Below are 17,251 nucleotides of genomic sequence, written 5' to 3'. Positions count from 1 at the left end.
TTACCCCCCCTCCCTCCCCACCCCACCTGCCGTCCCCCCAGGCTGAGCACGCATACGGCTGAGGATCTGTTCAGAGTGGGGCCCCGCCTAAGAAAATGATATCGAAGCTCCCACCCAAGGGTCCCAAGGGAGGAATGACAGGCTTGAGGAGAAACTGCCACCCCCCCAAATATCCTACTTTCAAACAGCAGTTGTGCACTGCCGATGGGGCCAACGGGGTTGTGCTGACTTCTGACCACAGGCCAGCAGGGATGGGGATCCCTCCCCCTTTTCTCTCATAAATACCATCTTTGGCCTTTTCTCCTCGGGATCCTGAAGAGACTGAAGGCTCCCTATTTGTGCTTGCGTCCCTTAAGACACAGGCTGACAGGCCCGTTGGAGCCGAAGGGCAAAAGAGAGGAGATGGAGGGACCACGAAGAGCGCTACCTACGTGGTGACCCCCCCGCCCCAGAGGCCCAGCTGATCCCAAGTCCCACACCAGCCCAGCCGCTTGAGAGAAACACTTACTTTTCTTCCCAAACTGCTTCTTTTTCTTCTTTGTGGCCTCTTTGGCCTTCAGAGGTGTGGTTGGCTCTGTTGTTGAAAGATGAGGGGAAGAGGTAAGAAGAGTTTGAAGAGGACACAGTATAGGCACATCCCGAGACCCCCTGCCCACACTTCACTAGCCTCTCTTACACAAGGGACACCCCAAGAAGGAAAGCCAAAGTTGGGCAATGAGAATGGGGGACGGACTGGAGAGCAGCTGTCCCTTCTTCCCACCCTCGTCACCGGGGCTGCTCCGAAGGGCCTGGGTGGTTTACCTGGGTGCACAAGGGCACGAGCATATGACAGAGTGGGCAAGATCAAGGAAGGCGCTCTGCAGGCCAGAGGGAGAGGGAGACAGACAAGTCAGGAGTGGGAGGGGGGGACACGAGGGCCACTCTTTCATTAGAAGTGGTCCAGGAGACTTCTCGGTCTCATGCCAAAGAATGAGGTAGGCATGGGGCAGGGGGAGTGGTTGGCAGGAAGGAAAAAGGAAAAAGGAAAAAGAAAAGCCAAGAGGCCCTGGGGGCCGCGAGAGCCCAGACCTGCGGCCACAGGTGGCTGGAGCTGGTAGCCAGTGAGCTCACACCAGCCGACGGGGTAGATGTCCGGGGACTCGCAGTCCACCCACTGGTCATACTCGCTGTCCCAGCCATCGAAGTGGATGCTGAGAAGCCTGTGCACCACCCGCTTCACCGTGGCCACGCAGATGAGCCGGGGTTCCATCAGGTCCACGGCCTCCAGCTTCATGCCCACCTTGAAGCCATGGTTGGGGCAGTCCTGGGGAGGGGGACGAAGCAGTGACCATGGCAGCCAGATCCCTGCCCGAGTGGGGCTGAACCGGGGAGAGGGAGTGGGCCGGGAGTGCCTGTGGGGAAGGGTCCCCTAACAGTGATCCCATTGCTCTCTGTTCCCAACATCAGCCCCTCTGGGAAAGGGAGCAGGCTGGACTGTTTGGCAGAAGCCCTGTGGCAGAGTCTGGGACTTGTACCCTGAAGTGGCTGGTCTCCATAGTACAGACTCAAGGAAGGAGAAGGGGCTGGGAATTAACACTGACGACAGTGGCAGGGCCGCCCCAGGCCCCATGCCTCCTCGCTCTCCTCACCATGTTAAAGAGTCTCGATGGGGCTGCTTTCGACTTGGTCTTCTCCAAGTAGGTGTCCCAGCAGAAAGTGTGTGCCTCGTAGCCTGGTGGGGCAGAAACACAGATGTGGAGGTACAGGAGGGGAGGTGGGAGGGAGTCAAGGAGAGGAGCACAGACCAAACAGGCACCTGAAGCTGGGTCAGGACCCAGCCCGGAGTCTCCCCAGCAGCCTTCTTCCCTCCTCCCCAGGCTGGTATCTGCTCTAGGACCCTGGTCCTATCGTATAGGTTGCTCACTGCCTAAAGGAAGAAGTGGGAGCTCTGCTCACCACGACACCCATCAGCCACGGAGCCAAGTCAGCCCAGTGTACGGGCTGGTAGTGCTGACTAGGCTGGCTCTGACAGCTTTCCAATCCACTCTGAGACTCCAAGCCCCCGGGTCTGGCCTGGCCAGGAATCTGGGCCTGTGGGCACACTTTGCCCTTTCCCACTGTGAGGACCGTCTTACCTTTTGGGGGTGTGAGCTCAATGTCATTCTTTTGGCAGAAGGTGGCTGGGAAGATGGCGTGGGAGGAGGCATGATAACAGAACCAGTCTGAGCCATCTGTGGAGGGCCCCCCATCCACACAGATCATCAGGTAGCCATCTAGGAGAACCTAGTGTGGGGGGGCAGGTAGATACCATGGTATCATGAGCTGCACCCCCCATCCCAGGGTAAGGTGGCTATGGGTGGGACACAAGGTGGATGGTTCCAACTGGAGTTAGATCTCAGCCTTCCCTGAACTTCTGCTTCTAAGTACTCAGCCCCCCTGGAACCCATTCTTGTGAGGTTCTTTATCTTCCGCACTAGACAGCAAATGCTGTTCCCAGAGGGATTAAATCTGTCTTTTTCCAGTGTTTTCGGTGGTGAGCACATGGGACCAGCCTGGAGAAGACTGGCTAGATGCACAAATCAGCATGTCCCCGGGGGGGGGGGGGGGGACCAAGGTGGAGTCGTGAGCTGCTCAGGCTGCAGTAATAACGGAGGCGGTGTGCAGCGAAGTCAGCACAGCTATGGCTCCGGGCTAGGAGGGCGTGTGGCAGTGGGAAGCCCCCAGGGAGGCTGACAGGGCGGGGCCTACACCTGACACAGGACCAGGCTCAGGCCAGGTGTTCAATAAGCATCTCTCCAACGTGCCTCGGGCCTGACACGAAAGCAGGTTCTGAGCAAGGAGCAGGTTAACACCCCTACTCACAGAAGCGTGGCACTCCTGGAGCAGCCAGAGTGGGGAAGGGAGGATGGACGGGGAGTGCAGGGCTCTGCGCCACCTTGCCACCTCCCGGAAAGCCACCTTAGAGGCTGCAGGGCCAGGCCCAGGCTCACCTTGCAGATGGTTGCCACGCAGATGTTGCCCAGATTCAGGGGGTCAATGGCTTCCAGTTTCATGCCCTCCTCAAACCAACCACCTTCCGTGTAGACAGCTCGAACCTTAAAAGGAACGGGGGGGCTGGGGAATCTGGGTGGCCCAGGTGGAGGGTGGGGGGAGCTGGCCTCATCCACAGGCCTGGGAAGGAAACAGGGAGGGAAAGCAACACCCCGGGGTCGTGAGGCCTGGAATGGGCCTATGGGCAAGATGAGGAGTGCCTGAGGGCTGTGCCTCACCTTCTTGAACAGGTAAGGAACAGCGTCACAGTAGATTTTCCGGAAGGTGGGATGGTGGGCCATGTCGCTGCGCCTCTCTTTTGGGGCAATGGCAGGGGGAGCAAGGGAGAGAAGGGAGTTGCAGGCTGCTCACAGGGCCATCCCCCTCCCCTCCCCGGAAATGTGGGGACTGCCCTACATGTGCTGTAATCTGTATCTCGGCACCCCGTGCCTCCCTGCCTAGATCAGAAGACAGAACACATCGGGAGCACTCTGTAGGAACTCCTGAACCTCCAGATGCTTCCCACATCATGTAGCCTCCAGGTTCGAATCGGTGAAACCCTTAGGGACTGAGTGACCTTGGTCAAATACGCAACCTCTCTGGACCTCGGTACCACCATGCACATGCTGGCGATGGTCACCCCCACCACACGGTGGTGCTATGGGGTGCAGAGGTGCTCCCACCCCGGTCCCAACAGCGGACCTGACAGCTTGATGCCGTGGCCGACTCGCCGTGACCAGCCCACTGGGTGGATCAGGGGGCTCCACATGTGGCACCAGAAGTCGTCATCACTGTCGCCGTCCTCATAGAGGAGCCGAAGGCGACCCCCGATTACTGTGTCCACCACGGCCATGCGGGTCCGGGACACCTGGGACTTGTCCACCACCTCCAGCCGCATGCCTTGCCGGAAGGGGTACTTCATGCTCTCCACCATCTGCAACACCAGAGCACAGGCCTGCTGTGGTCCTGGGGCTCCCTGCCCCACCTCCCTGTGTCATCTCTTACCGTGCCCAGCACCGAGTCAGGAAATGGGCAGATGAGCCCTCCTGTCCCACCAGGTTCGACCCCAGCCCCCAATTCCCCAGGATGATGTGGGAAGACAGCACACAGCTTACAAGGTGGGCACCAAAATGCCAGCCAGTCAGTATGATGGGAAGTACAAAACCCATTTCAGACAAAGGAAACAGGTGCCCCAAAGGGCTCAAGTGACTTGCCCACACTCACCCAGATTCATTAGTGCCAGAGCTGGACCTTGAAACTGGTCCCAGCGTTCAGCCTTGTGCGCTTTCCTGCTGCCCTCCACCTCCCGGCTGATGGCACATACTACACTCATGGCCAGAGAGCTGAGGGCCCCGGGGCCTCCACGTGTCTAATTACAGCTGTGAACCCACTAGGCTGCAGCTCTGAACGGCTACCCTACTCTGACCCAGCAAGGGACAGTGACTGAGATGCCCACAAGCTGTTCTAGAGAGCCTTGATGACAGGCCACGGGATGAGGGGGTAGGAGAGTCTTTCAGGTCACTGTGATCTCAGTGCCGTCCTGCCTGGGGTAGGGAAATGGGAACAGTGAGCTCTGTAGGGCTTTCCAGCCCAGGGAAAACCAGCCCCAGCCTAGGCACGGTGGGGACTAAGCCGTGCTATGTTTTGTTTTTTTTTTTTTTAAGATTTATTTGTCAGAGAGAGAGAGGGAAAGAGAGCGTGCACACGCACAAGCAGGGGGAGAGGCAGGCAGAGGGAGAAGCAGGCTCCCTGCTGAGCAAGGAGCCTGATGTGGACTAGATCCCAGGACTCTGGGATCCTTAACCGACTGAGCCACCCAGGCGTCGCTAAGCCATGCTATTTCAAAGCCCACCAGGATGGGGAGCATCTCCAAGGTCACAAAGCAGCTATCAGACAAAGCTGATAAGAGTCCTACACCACAGTCAGACATCAGCTCAAAATTGACTGCCTGATTGGCCCATTTAGGAGAAAGACACAGGGTGAGGCCTGGGTTGGGGTCCCTCCGGGCCACCTTCCCCTCCTAGCCTTTCCTGACTCATTCCTTTCTTTTACGAACACCCAGGGCAGCCCACAGTCCAACACTACTTTTGTGGCCTCTGTTCAGTCACACCCAGAACCTGAGCTCCATAGTGGTAGAAGCCAGGTTTGGGAGGATTCATTTCTACTATCTCAGCTCCAAGCACAGAACTAGGCACAGAGTTAGTGCTCAATCAATGTTTTTTCTCACCTGACAAACACATAGTACACCCCTGACCTTGGCTGATGGGTCATTCATTCAAAACATTTTACTCAGCACTTATCACACTGTAGGCATCAAAGGAACTAGACTGGATTTGGATTAGAGCTTCCTTTACAAACCTACCCCCCTTTACCCTCCCTACCCCCAATCCTCAGACGCAGCTGCTTTTGTATCCACTGCAGGACTGGGTATATGACAGTGAGTCATCGTGTGCTTGCTGACTGGTTCACACGGAACCAGAATCAAGCTTTTTTCTTTTTTAAAGTAGGCCCCATGCAGAGTGTAGAGCCCAACTCGGGGCTTGAACTCACGACCCTGAGATCAAGACCTCAGCTGAGATCAAGAGTTGGACGCTTAACTGACTGAGCCACCCAGGGGCCCCAGAATCAAGCTCATTTTAATTTAAGCAGTAGAGAGGTCGGCTTGATGATGCTGGTGGCCTGCACCCCCCACAATCACCTGCCTTCGCTTCAGACAAGTCCTGGCTGAGGACGAGTGAGCACTCGTTTTCAACTGCTGAATCTGCCCGCTGTGCGAGCTGCTATGAGTGCAGGAGAAAGAGCTTACAGGTTTGTTGGAGAGTATGTTGGAGAGTATGGGGCGCCTGGGTGGCTCAGTCGGTGAAGCGTCTGCCTTCGGATCAGGTAACGATCTCAGGGTTCTGGGATCGAGCCCTGTGTCGGACTCCCTGCTCAGCAGGGAGTTTGCTTCTCCCTCTCCCCCCTGCTTATGCTCTATCACGATCGCTCTCAAATAAATAAAATCTTTTTTTAAAAAAAAGTATAAAAAGAAAAATTAGCAAAATACAGAGAAATAAAGAGCAAATGAACAGTACCCAGCAAGTTCAAATAAAGCAAAAATCATTTCTACTTTAGGGAAAAAAGCCAGGGAAAGCTTCCTCGAGGTGCTAGAACCATTCCTTTCCATAGGCCCACTCTCCACCAGCTAAGACTCACGGTGGCAACCTCCTCACCAGGTGTCCGGTGCCTTGGATGAGAGGGCCCCAGCTTCTAGTCCATCCTTACTTTCCACTCTTGGCTTCCAGACCACCCCTACCCCACCCATCAGGGTAGAATTCAAAGGCCATTTTCTCCAAGAAGCCCTCCTTGACAGCTGCTCCCCTTCAGGCCACAGGACCCGTTCAACCATCTGCCACAGCTGCAGCTGCTCGGCATCCCCTGGTCGCTGCTCGGCATCCCCTGGTCGCTGCTGTGCCGCTTACAGAGGCAATGTGGAAAGCACACCTGTGCGCATGCGGGTCAGCAGTCCAGGCCCCCATGCAAGCGAGCCCCACAACAGAGGCTCTGGCATACAGAAGTGGAAGAAACGAAGTCTTCACTATGTATCCTTGTATTCCCTTTGAATTTTTACCATGTGCGTGATTCTTTAAGTTAAAGAACTAAATTTTATAAAATTAAAATTAAAAGCCACAGAGATAATTCGGAGGCACACCCCTGGTTCAGAACCCAGGCTATTTTATAATTATTCCTGAGCTAGACTTCATTTCCTCTGCCAGACCGGAGAATCCTGAACACAGGGTCTGTATTCCCACAGTTCCCTGTACACAAGTACCTAATAAAATCTATGGAACGAATGCTCCTGAAAAATGCTATGAGCAAAGGTAAGGCTCTGGAGACAAAGCAACGTGATCAACATGGCTGGATCAGAGTCTGGGTTGGCACGGCTAGTCTGCCAGCTAAAGACTGGCAAACAAGGGAGTCTTTGAGAAATGAGTGGCATGGACAGAGAAAATGGAAAAGGGGCAGGAAGGAGATCAGTTAAGAGACCCAAAGTGCTCACTGCCAGACCTTGATATGGAAATCCACGGGAAGTGTCCTGGAGCCCACCAACCGTTTCATGAGGTACCCCTTCCAGTCGGTGAACTTGGCATGGATGGCTGTGGAGACACAGCAGAATCCTGGTTATACAGACTGACAACGCTCCCACCAACAGGGGGTGCCAGAGAAACTTATTTCTGCGTCTTCAGGCCAGCCATCACATCTTACAAAACCCGCTGTACAACCTGGATCTGCCATGGGGCTTCTGAGGCTGGGGAGGACAGGAAGCAGGCTGGCAAGTGGGTTCTGTTCTGGTCTAACCTAAGACAAAGGGTGCCCCTTTTACCAAGGGCTCTGCAGGAACCACGACAGGGAATGTTCTCATCAACTCACTCCGTGGGGGCACCAGGATCTTGCTGTTGATGGCACACCAGCCAATGGGGTGGACGTCCACCGTTCCCAGGTTACACCAGAAGTCATGGCTGGCATCATTTTCAAAGCCCTCGTACCGGAGCAGTACCCGGTACCCTGAAAGAAGGAGGGCACCAGTGAGCAAGGGCGGGATGGGGAAAGGTATATTCTCAGGCCTTCTTTCTTCTCAAGCCTAAACTCGACTCTTATTCCAAGAACTCCTTCTGGGCAAGTGGGGTCCCTGTTGTTCACAAAGTCACAGCCAAAATAAACCCATGCCACATACTTGGAAAGCAGTATGGCATAGCAGAAAGAATTAAGTTTCTGCAGCCTGGTCATTCCTGGAAAAAGCCTTAAAAGGGGGAGTTTCCAAACTTGCCATGCTTTGCAGCCTCTTCGAAGCCAGGGAAGGTAGGAGAATCCCAAGAACGGACGGGCAGAAACTCCAGCGGGTGGTCTTTTTGTTTGCTCTATGAAGCCGATTTCTGCCTGCGACACTGCCCATCTGTGCGATGTCACTCTCCGAACCTGGACCCTGTCTTGGCCAGAGGAGTACCCACCTGCGGCCTGGATGACAGAGGCGATCCAGTACACCCGGCTGGGGAGCACGGCGTCGCTGTTGAGCACCTCCACCTTCATCCCCTTCATCACATCTTCCCACTGGTCATAGAGTGGAACCTGTGTGGGCATGAGAGCATTCGGGGGGACGGTGAGCAGCCTGAGCGGACAGGGGAGAGTGGCTGGCCTCATGAGCCGTCGCGTCCTTCTCTGCACCTCAGTGCACATGACTCACGGCGTGTGGCAAGCCAGGCATGGGACTAGGGATGAAGAGATGAGCAAGACGAGTCCACCGTCCCTGAAGAGCTGAGGCAGGACTATGGGGGTGGGGGAATGGGATGGGAGGGTGGGTGTAACAGCCAGACATCCAGTCAGCCAGCCAAGTGCTGATCTTTACAGGACCAGCTCCTCACTCTATCGTCCTGGGCATATCACACCTGTGCCAGTTTGTGCACCAGTGACAACACCCAACAACGCCTGGTGCTCGCCATGTACCAGGGACTGTCCGTGGCACAAATACCACCTCTTTCAATCGTCACTCAAGCCTGGGCAGTAGTCTCCTAGCTATCACCATGCTGGCTCTCACACACTACTTCTGGTACATTCTTTCTCCACTTCTCCAACTGGTCTCCTCTTCAGATACTCTCCAGCAGCAGTGGACCCTTCCTGCTTGCCTTCCCTGTATCTAATCCTCACTTTGCACCAACAGCACCTTGATTCTCTGGAGAAACTCACCCTTTTATTCATTCTCACCCTGGCTTAAGCTAATTGGGGTATCCCATTCCACCTCTCTGGCCAGAGAGTGGGTCTCTCAGAGAACCTAGAAATGTTTATGCTACCCAGGCACACAAGGGCTGGCTTGGCAGAGCTTATGAAATCAGGTATGCTGAATGCAAGTATGACATAACTCCCCTGCAAGTGAAAACTCAGGGCAAAAGAACTTCCCACTAGGAAAGCTGTGCGCCTGCAACAGCGATGCAGAGAAACTTCCCAACTTTCCACTGTCCACGGCACTGCCAGAGTTCAGCGGCTACCAGGAGGGGATCCTGGTCAGACGACTCCAAGAGTAAAGAGGCCTCCTCTTCCACTTCCTGGCTTGGAAGACCGAACAGGGGTGCTGCTCTAGGCGGCTCCCTGGCCCACAGACAAGACAGCGGGCAGCATCTCTGCTTGTCCTTCCACTCCAGGCCCAGCCCCCCAGGGCCTCACTCTTCTGTGCTCTCTGGGAAGAAGTGGGCTCCAGGAGGATTCCCATCTGCCTCCCACGGACCAGGGGGCCCAGGGCAGTTCAGAACAAGCTTTCAGTGGGAAAACACAGAACAACGGGGAAGAAAGAAGAAAAGGATTTCTCGGGGGGGGGGGGGAAGGATTTCTAGTACAAAGTTCCATTATGTAAATAAGCAGAGTGAGGACCTCAGAGGGAAGCATGGAGCTAGAAGGCCTTGATGAGGCTTTGTAGGAAGATGCTGAAAAAAGGTAGACAGAAAGGTAATCGAGCAAGTGGCAAAGCTGGACTGCGCCCACCCAGACCTCACCACTGTTCTCTTCCTGGTGCTAATGCCCAGCCTGGAATGCCTGGGAAGCTGGCAGGTGAGAGGGGTGGCGAGCGCCCGGGTTCCCAGCTCTTCCCCCCCTCATCTCCAGGGCACTCACATGCTTGAAACAGCTGACAGGAGCAGCTTTGTAACTGTGATCCTTCAGGAACTTCCCCCAGTCGAAACCCAAGACCAGCGCTGCAGAAAGAGGAAGAGTTGAAAGTCAGCAGCCCTGCTAGGAACCTGGCCCCCAGGAGCCTGTAGAAGCAGGTCCTTCCCCACCCGGGCGGCCCCATACCTGCCCCACCAGTGGCCATTAGAACAGGGCTGGACCTTATCCAAAAGGTGACAGACTCTCAGAAGTGGAGGAAACATTCAAGGGAAATGTCTGATCTTTCTTCCCCGGAAAAGAGAAGGGAATCCAAAGACCTTGAGGCTTAAATTCCTTTGACCTCCCCCAACCTCTCGTTGCTTATCTGAACAGGTGGGAGGGGCACAGTCAGAAACTCAGACCACCTAACGCTTATATGCTTAGAACCTGCTATACACACTCAGGGAGAGAGGTTCTTCCCTTACCCCACCACCCCTCTCCAAACCAGAGGGGGTCTCCGCTGCCCGAGGGAAATAAAAGCCACAGGGCCAAAAGCAATACAAGAGAAAAGAAGCTAATTCTTGGCTTCTGAATTCCTGGCACTTCAGGAGTGACTAAAGGGATTTTCTGGGGTAATTTCCACATGACCTACCAATGGGGAAGATGGAATCCACAGTGAGCCTGGGCCAAGCTGCCCCATCTTTCCCATTCCTGGCTCCTAGGCAGGCCACCCCAGAACAGGCACCCCACTCCCACCGACCGCCAGCAGCTTCCTGAGCACCAGTGCCCTGCTGTCTTACCGTCTTGCCCTGTTGGTGTCCCATCTGCTAGCTGTCCTGTCCCTTGCGAGTGGAGGAAGGCTCCGATTTTGGCAGACCAGGCTGCCTTGTGCAGGACTTTGGCTTTCTTGGTTGGTGGTTTACCCTGAAGGGAGGAGAACAGGTGTGTCGCCCAATGGCTGAGACTGCCTAGGTTCAAATTCTGCTATTCAGCCAGTTACTTAACCTCTCCAGTTTCATTTGTAAATCCAGTGGATAACAATAACAATCTTAACTCAGAGGGGGTGGCAAGGATGAGAGTTCCGGTATTAGGCCCAGCACTCAGTAAGTGCTTAGCTATTGTTCAGGGAGGACTGGGGTCTGCGAGCTACAGGACAGGGAGGGACACTTGTTCTATCTTTTCTTTTAAGCCTTTGATTGCTCCAGGAAATTTTCCCTCCCGGCTTCAACTCTCAGCCATCTCCGCCGTCTCCTTCCTCTGGTGCTCCCACAGACTTACAGCAGAGAGTGGGCTTCGGAGGTCTGTAAACTGAGTCAGGAGGCAGTATTTTGTACAAATACATGAATGTTTTGGAGCAGGTCTGTGGCTTTCATCAGGTGCTCCAAGGGGGCATCCCAAAAGGTGAAAGGCCACTAATCTGGTCTATAATTTGTAACTTAAGCACTGCTCAGAAAGGCCCAGAGAATTTTTATTTTTTTATTTTTATTTTTAGAGAGGGAAGGAGGGAAAGAGAGGGGGAGAATGAAGGTGGGGAGGGGACAGAAGGAGAGGGAAAATCTTTTTTTTTTTTTTTTGAGAGAGAATCTTAAGTAGATTCCACGCTCAGCTTGGAGCCTGACACGGGCGCCATCTCACAACCCTGAGATCATGACCTGAACCGAAATCAAGAGTCAAATGCTTAACTGACTGAGCCACCCTGCCAGATAATTTATTTAAAAAGATCAGTGAAGTAAAAATGTGAGTTTAAAGCCCACACAGACCTGAGGTCAAAGCCTGGCTCTTAAATTTCATTTGTATACCTCTGAGTAAGTTACTAAAAATGTTTGAGCCTTTAAAATTGGAATTTAAGGGGCACCTGGGAAGCACAGTCAATGGAGCATGCAACTCTTGCTCTTGGGGTTTTAAGTTCAAGCCCCATGTTTGGTGTAGAAATTTCTTTAGGAAAAAAACCTTAAATAAAATAGGAATTAAAAAATCTCATTTTTAAGAGATCATTGGTTGGACTCAGTCCAAATGCTTAGCAAGTACTCCCAAACTGTAGCTATTAACAATACTATTATTAGCTCACCGAGGAGAGAGATTTTTCCACACCGACTAAAATCTGTACTACGAGGGAAACAATAAACAGCAATTATCTCACAAAAGTGAGAGATAAATTGTAGGAAGTACTAAGCAGAAGACCTGGCACATTGTGACTTTCAATAAATGTCAGAGCAGTGGGTCTCAAGCTTTGCTACGCATTACAGTCACCTGGGGGGGGGCGTCTTTAAAGTCCCTATGTTCAGGTGGCAACTGGCTGGCTCAGTCGATGGAGTGTGTGCCTCTTAAGACTATTTATTTATTTGACAGAGAATGAGTATGAGGCGAGGAGGGGGAGGCAGAATTCCTGCAGGGAGCCTGGCACAGGGCTTGATCCCAGGACCCTGAGATCATGACCTGAGTTGAAGGCAGATACTTAACCGACTGAGCCACCCAGGCACCCCGAGTGTGTGACTGTTGATCTCGGGGTTATGAATTCGAGCCCCACGTTGGGTATATATATTTATGTGTATATATATAAATACACACACACACACACACACACATATATATATATATAACATATAGAATTATATATATTAGATTTATAATTTACATAAATATATACACACACACATATATATAAAATATATATATAATAGTAAAAAATAAAGCCCAGGCCACAATCCATCCTAATTAAATCAGAACCTAGGGAGTAAGACTAAGCATCGATATTTTATTTTATTATTATTTTTTAAAAGTTTTTTTTTTTTTTTTTTTTGGTAATCTCTACACCCAACATGGGGCTCGAGCTCACAGCCTAAGATCAAGAGTCTCAGTATTTTGAACACTCTCCAGGTGATCCCAACGTGCAGGGAAGTTTGTGAACCAGTGTTGTGGATGGTGTCCATAGTTACCAGGAAACCACAAAGTCAGGCACCTGAGATCACAGTCCAGTTCCAGCTCTGCTGCTCTTCCAACAGAACTACCTTAGGTAAGTCATTCTTCCTCTCTGGACCTCAGCACACTTCTCAACTAATGTGTGGGTTAGACAACATATCTCTTTAAGAATCCTTCCATTTACAGGGGTGTCTGGTGGCTCAGTCCATGGAATGTCCGACTCTTGATTTTGGCTCAGGTCATGATCTCAGGGTCATGAGACTGAGCCCCAAGTTGGGCTCCACGCTGGGTGTGGAGCCTGCTTAAGTAAGATTCTCTCTCTCCCACTCACTCTGCACCGCTCACGATTGCTCTCTCTCAAAAAAAAAAAAAAAAAAAAAAAAGTAAGACTTTCTAGGTGGCTGCCTGTGACATGGAGGCAGAGACAAGTTATCAACTTCCCAAACCTACACTGTGGTTGGTGAAACATATGCCTGTCTTCTAGCTTCCTTTCAGAGCATTTATAAAAGTATGGGGGGGGGGGCAAAGACCAAGGGTATCAGGCTCCCCCAAGGCTCTTGTTTAAAACATACTAAACACATCAGACTATGCAGGAGGTGAAGGTGGGGAATGAGAGCAGCTCTAGAAATCTGCAATTTAACAAGCTCCATAAATGGATTCCTCTGCCCTTTAAATTTCAGAGCACAATAAATAGCAGGAAACTTACAACCTCAGATGGCCACAAGCAAGCTCCTCCCCAGCCCTCTTGGCCTCTTGCCATCAGCCAGTTGGTTGCTCCTGTCTCTGCTCCCAGGACCCCAGAAGGGTCTTCCAAGTGACTGCCTCTCACCTGTAATCTGGCCAAGATACTGGCTTTCTTGGAGTTGGAGGAGTAGCTCCTGGAACAGGAAACGCTGCAGAATCTCTTAGTCTTGGAGAAGAAGGCTTCCCTTGTACCCACGATACCACACATCTCACAGACAGCTGGGAAGAGAACTTAGCACGTGACCCACCTAATATGATCACCCCAAATCAAACAAAACGATGGGCTCTTCAAAACCTGGAACGGTGCATTAAGCAGGTGAGTCCCAGCCCCCAGTCAGACTGACACGACTGGAACAGGAGCAGGAGGTTTGTGTACAGCTGAATCTGTTTTGTCTAAGATAAGCTGCCTGGCATCCCCTGGCTATATGTCAACAGTGGAGCGAAGGAAAATCCACAGGGCAACACGTGAGTGTTGGAAAGTCTGTAAAGAGGAAAACGAGAAGAAAAAAAGTGCCTACATACCTAACTTCTGTGGATTTTCTTCTCATCTATAAAGAGACTGAACTAGATCAGTGTTTCCATCCTGACATCATATTAGAATCACCTGAGGAGCTTAAAAACTACCTAAGCCTGAGATTCTCATTAACTGGTCTATGGCGGGACATAGGCATCTGTAGTCTGTTAAAAGCTCCCCAGGTGATCCTAATGCACAGCCATGATAGAGAACCCTTGGACTCAATGGTCTCTAATGGTTCTAGTTCCAGAGTTCTAAGATTCTACGAGAAAGGCTGGAAGAAGATAGAAGAGAGAAAGATTTTTAAAAAAAGGGGGGGGGAGAAAAGACAGGTAGATGGAAAGGAAGAGGCAAGTGGCAGAGTATTAGATCACTGTTCTAAAGAGTGCAGGCACTAGGGGACAGGAGTATCCTCACAGACATCTAGTCCCTCCTTCACGGGCAGTCCATACACTGGGGCCCCTGACACAGGGATCCAGCAGCTGTCCAAGTAGCACAGCTTGGAAATTAACTGGCTTCCAGATGCTCTATGGGGATTCTCATCAGTAATCCTCTCCCCAGGAAGTCACTTTATTCTGTATTTTCCACACCCCCATCCCAACCAAAGTCCAATCCACAAGCTATTTCTTGTCCTTTCCCGGATAGTAAATCAGAACATTTTAGGTGTCCTTCTCAACATCCAGGCTTAAAAATCAACCAGCTATTCACAAAAATGTAAAAGCAGCACCACATTAATGACTGGCATCTAATGTGTGCCACATAAATATTACTCGTATGAAAGACCAAAGGAAATCGCAATTTGAAATCAGATTGCAGCAGAGGAAATGCCCCTTGGGGCTACTTGGGGCACTTCTGTCTCTTTCAGAGGCCCTTAGACATCAGGTCAAGCAACTTTTACACCTGGACAGCTCTGCCCACATGGCCTATATCCCCCTCTTCCTCCATAGCCTCCTGAAACCGCCCATCTTCAGGGGACACTCTGAAAGCACCTGGCTCAGAACCACTGCCATCCAAGGAGCGGGGAGTCCCAGGGCTGAGCAAATGCAGGGGGGAGGTAGGCAGCTCCCCTGCTTCCCGATCCTCATTTTCTGCTTCACTTGACTCCTCCAGATAGGAACTGCTCTCGCTGCCTGCACTGCTGTTATAGCTCCGGAAACTGTCATAGCCACCAAAGAGCTCCAAGTCGTCGTCCTCTTCTTCTTCTTCTTCCATACGTTCTGAAGATGGAGTCTCCTAGTGGAAGGATGACACAAACCAGGCAGGAAGAATCAGGTCTGACATAGTGTATGGACAAGGATGCAGGTGTGTGTCAACTCCCTTTTTAATTCTTGGTCAACACCTTTGGGCCAAGTGGTAGGCAGAATCAAATACCCCTTTTGCAAACACCAGGATCATTACTCTTGTTTATACAATTCTTAACTGCAACTCATCAGAATAGCTTAACAAGACAGAAAATATGTATTAGGAATTCACCGAGCCCCTCCTGTGGATTTGTAAATGATGACATTTTAACATGATTTACATAGAATACAATGATGTGAAAATACTCTTAAGTTATCTCATGAAGACTTTCTGGGGAAGATGTATATTAGAATATCATTCTTCCCCCTTTAGCATATGTACACCAAAACAATCTCAATTCAGAAACAATTTCAGCCACAGAAGTTAATTTGGGACACAGACTGCCCTAAGGAGGATTTGGGAAACAGAAGACACAGTAGTTAGAACATAGTGGAATGTACCATAGCTCTGGACTCAGCTCTGATCCTAACTAGCTGTGGGTCTTTGTGCAAGTCATTTAACCACTCTGGGCCTCAACTTTCTCATCTATGAAATAAGAAAAGTAGTTAGTTCACAGGATGTGAAATGTAAATGAGATATTGTGTATCAGTCTAACTGGCACTTAGTAGAAAAGGTCCCAGACCAGGGCTCAAATACCATCTCTACTCCTGACTAGCTGTATGATCTGCAGCAAATCAGTCTCTTGGTGCATTAGTTCCCACATCTGTAAATGAGGATATCACCGCTTTCAGAAGCTTTGAGGGAGAAATAAGGATTAATACAAGTATAGCACTCAAAACAGTGACTTGCATGTAGCAAGTGTTCGGTACATGTTGGCAATTATTACTGGTTAAAACCATGGGCTTTCAAACCAGATCTGCCTGGGTTTGAATCCTGGCTCTACCACTTAACTGTGATTTTGTGCAAGATATCGAACCTCGCTGCTCTCAGTTTCTTCATCAGTACAACGGAGATAATAGCAAGCTTTCTTTAGATGACTAGAATGAAGACTGAGATATAAAGCCTAGTTCTGTTTCCAGCAGTTCGTGACAGCTCTAAAAGCATGAGCTATTATTCTTATTCTCCTTCACTCTTATAGAATTTTTGAGCTATTCCATTTTATGTTTACAACTACATACTCAAATGTATGACCGAATTTAAATACAAGGTGACCAGAAGCCAAATGACGCAAGGATGAGTGGGTGACAGGTTGTAGGAGAGTGGGGAAAGTTTTGGAGCCTGCAAGACTGAGTGTCCATCTCCTTCACTTTACAGCTGTGTGGCCTTCCTGGGGAGTCACCACCTGTCTGTAAGCCTCAGCTACTTTAACCATAACAACGAAACAGTGACACAGGATTGTTGTGAGTATACTGGGCGATAATGCACGTGAACGCTCCAGACACGTAGTTTTATGAAACTTTAATCTCCCCCACGTCCCACCGGGATGTCGCTGGCCTCCTAATCCCCAAAGAAACGACCACGAGAGAGGAAGGACAAAGGAGATTCAGGAGCTCTCAGATCCTGAACCCAGTTCCCTTTTCCCCAGGCCAGGGAGCTGTTCCGCCCTGAACCACTCGCCGGACGTCGGCCCCAGCAGTATGGGCGCAAATGGCAACGCCAATCGCCTCTGGCCCTGCTCAGCCTAACTACCTCAGTTTATCCATCCTTCTACTCTCCACCCTCCAGGCGTCGCTAAAAGGCCTAAAGAACGGTCCCGCGTGAGAGGTTCTCGGGGCTCCCTTTCCCAGTCACGATAAATCCTCTCCCTCTCACCTCGACGCCCCGAGTTTTCTCCATGAGACCTAACACCGTTTCTTCAACCGTCACCAGGTGCAGGAAGCCATATTGGCCTCCCGGCTCTTCCTGAGCGCAGTCATTGGCCGCCTCCCAGAGCCGCAGGCCAATCACGCTGCAGGAAGGAGGCAAAGCCGGTTCTGCGCTCGTCCGCGCTCCTGCCCCTGGGGGCGGGGAAGCCGCGGAGGCTCTTGGGACTTGTAGTTCTCCTGTGGTTGGGCGTGGAAGCCGACGTTGCTATAGCGATGTGAAAATCCCTGGGCGCTGCCCCTGCCGCAGCCGGGGCAGACCTCATTTCTGTACACTAAACTCCTCCTCTCACCCCTACCCCATTCCTTAGCAATTACCGAGCACATACGATGGGTACTGTTCCAGACA

The 17,251-nt window shown here is 51.5% G+C and overlaps 1 protein-coding gene across 1 annotated transcript in view; it reads right to left on the bottom strand.

Annotated features, from left to right (window-relative positions):
• Positions 1–16,986, bottom strand: part of L3MBTL2 (L3MBTL histone methyl-lysine binding protein 2) — an 18,421-nt gene extending 1,435 nt beyond the window's left edge. The window contains exons 1-15 of the mRNA XM_008702956.2: positions 16,853–16,986; positions 14,788–15,031; positions 13,370–13,503; positions 10,422–10,545; positions 9,649–9,728; positions 7,998–8,115; positions 7,420–7,554; positions 7,057–7,145; positions 3,712–3,943; positions 3,249–3,325; positions 2,970–3,074; positions 2,115–2,262; positions 1,629–1,711; positions 1,069–1,303; positions 509–574 (exon numbers count right to left, since the gene is read on the bottom strand). Of these exons, the coding sequence (XP_008701178.1) occupies positions 509–574; positions 1,069–1,303; positions 1,629–1,711; positions 2,115–2,262; positions 2,970–3,074; positions 3,249–3,325; positions 3,712–3,943; positions 7,057–7,145; positions 7,420–7,554; positions 7,998–8,115; positions 9,649–9,728; positions 10,422–10,545; positions 13,370–13,503; positions 14,788–15,031; positions 16,853–16,876 (1,894 nt within the window). The 5' untranslated portion in view covers positions 16,877–16,986. The remainder of the gene's footprint in view (positions 1–508; positions 575–1,068; positions 1,304–1,628; positions 1,712–2,114; positions 2,263–2,969; positions 3,075–3,248; positions 3,326–3,711; positions 3,944–7,056; positions 7,146–7,419; positions 7,555–7,997; positions 8,116–9,648; positions 9,729–10,421; positions 10,546–13,369; positions 13,504–14,787; positions 15,032–16,852) is intronic.
• Between the last annotated feature and the right edge of the window lie 265 nt (positions 16,987–17,251).

This window comes from Ursus maritimus, unplaced genomic scaffold (genome assembly GCF_017311325.1).
Source record: "Ursus maritimus isolate PB19 unplaced genomic scaffold, ASM1731132v1 scaffold_21, whole genome shotgun sequence".
NCBI lineage: Eukaryota > Metazoa > Chordata > Mammalia > Carnivora > Ursidae > Ursus > Ursus maritimus.
The sequence above is the reverse complement of the archived record's forward strand: the minus strand, read 5'-3'. Positions and strand labels throughout refer to the sequence as shown.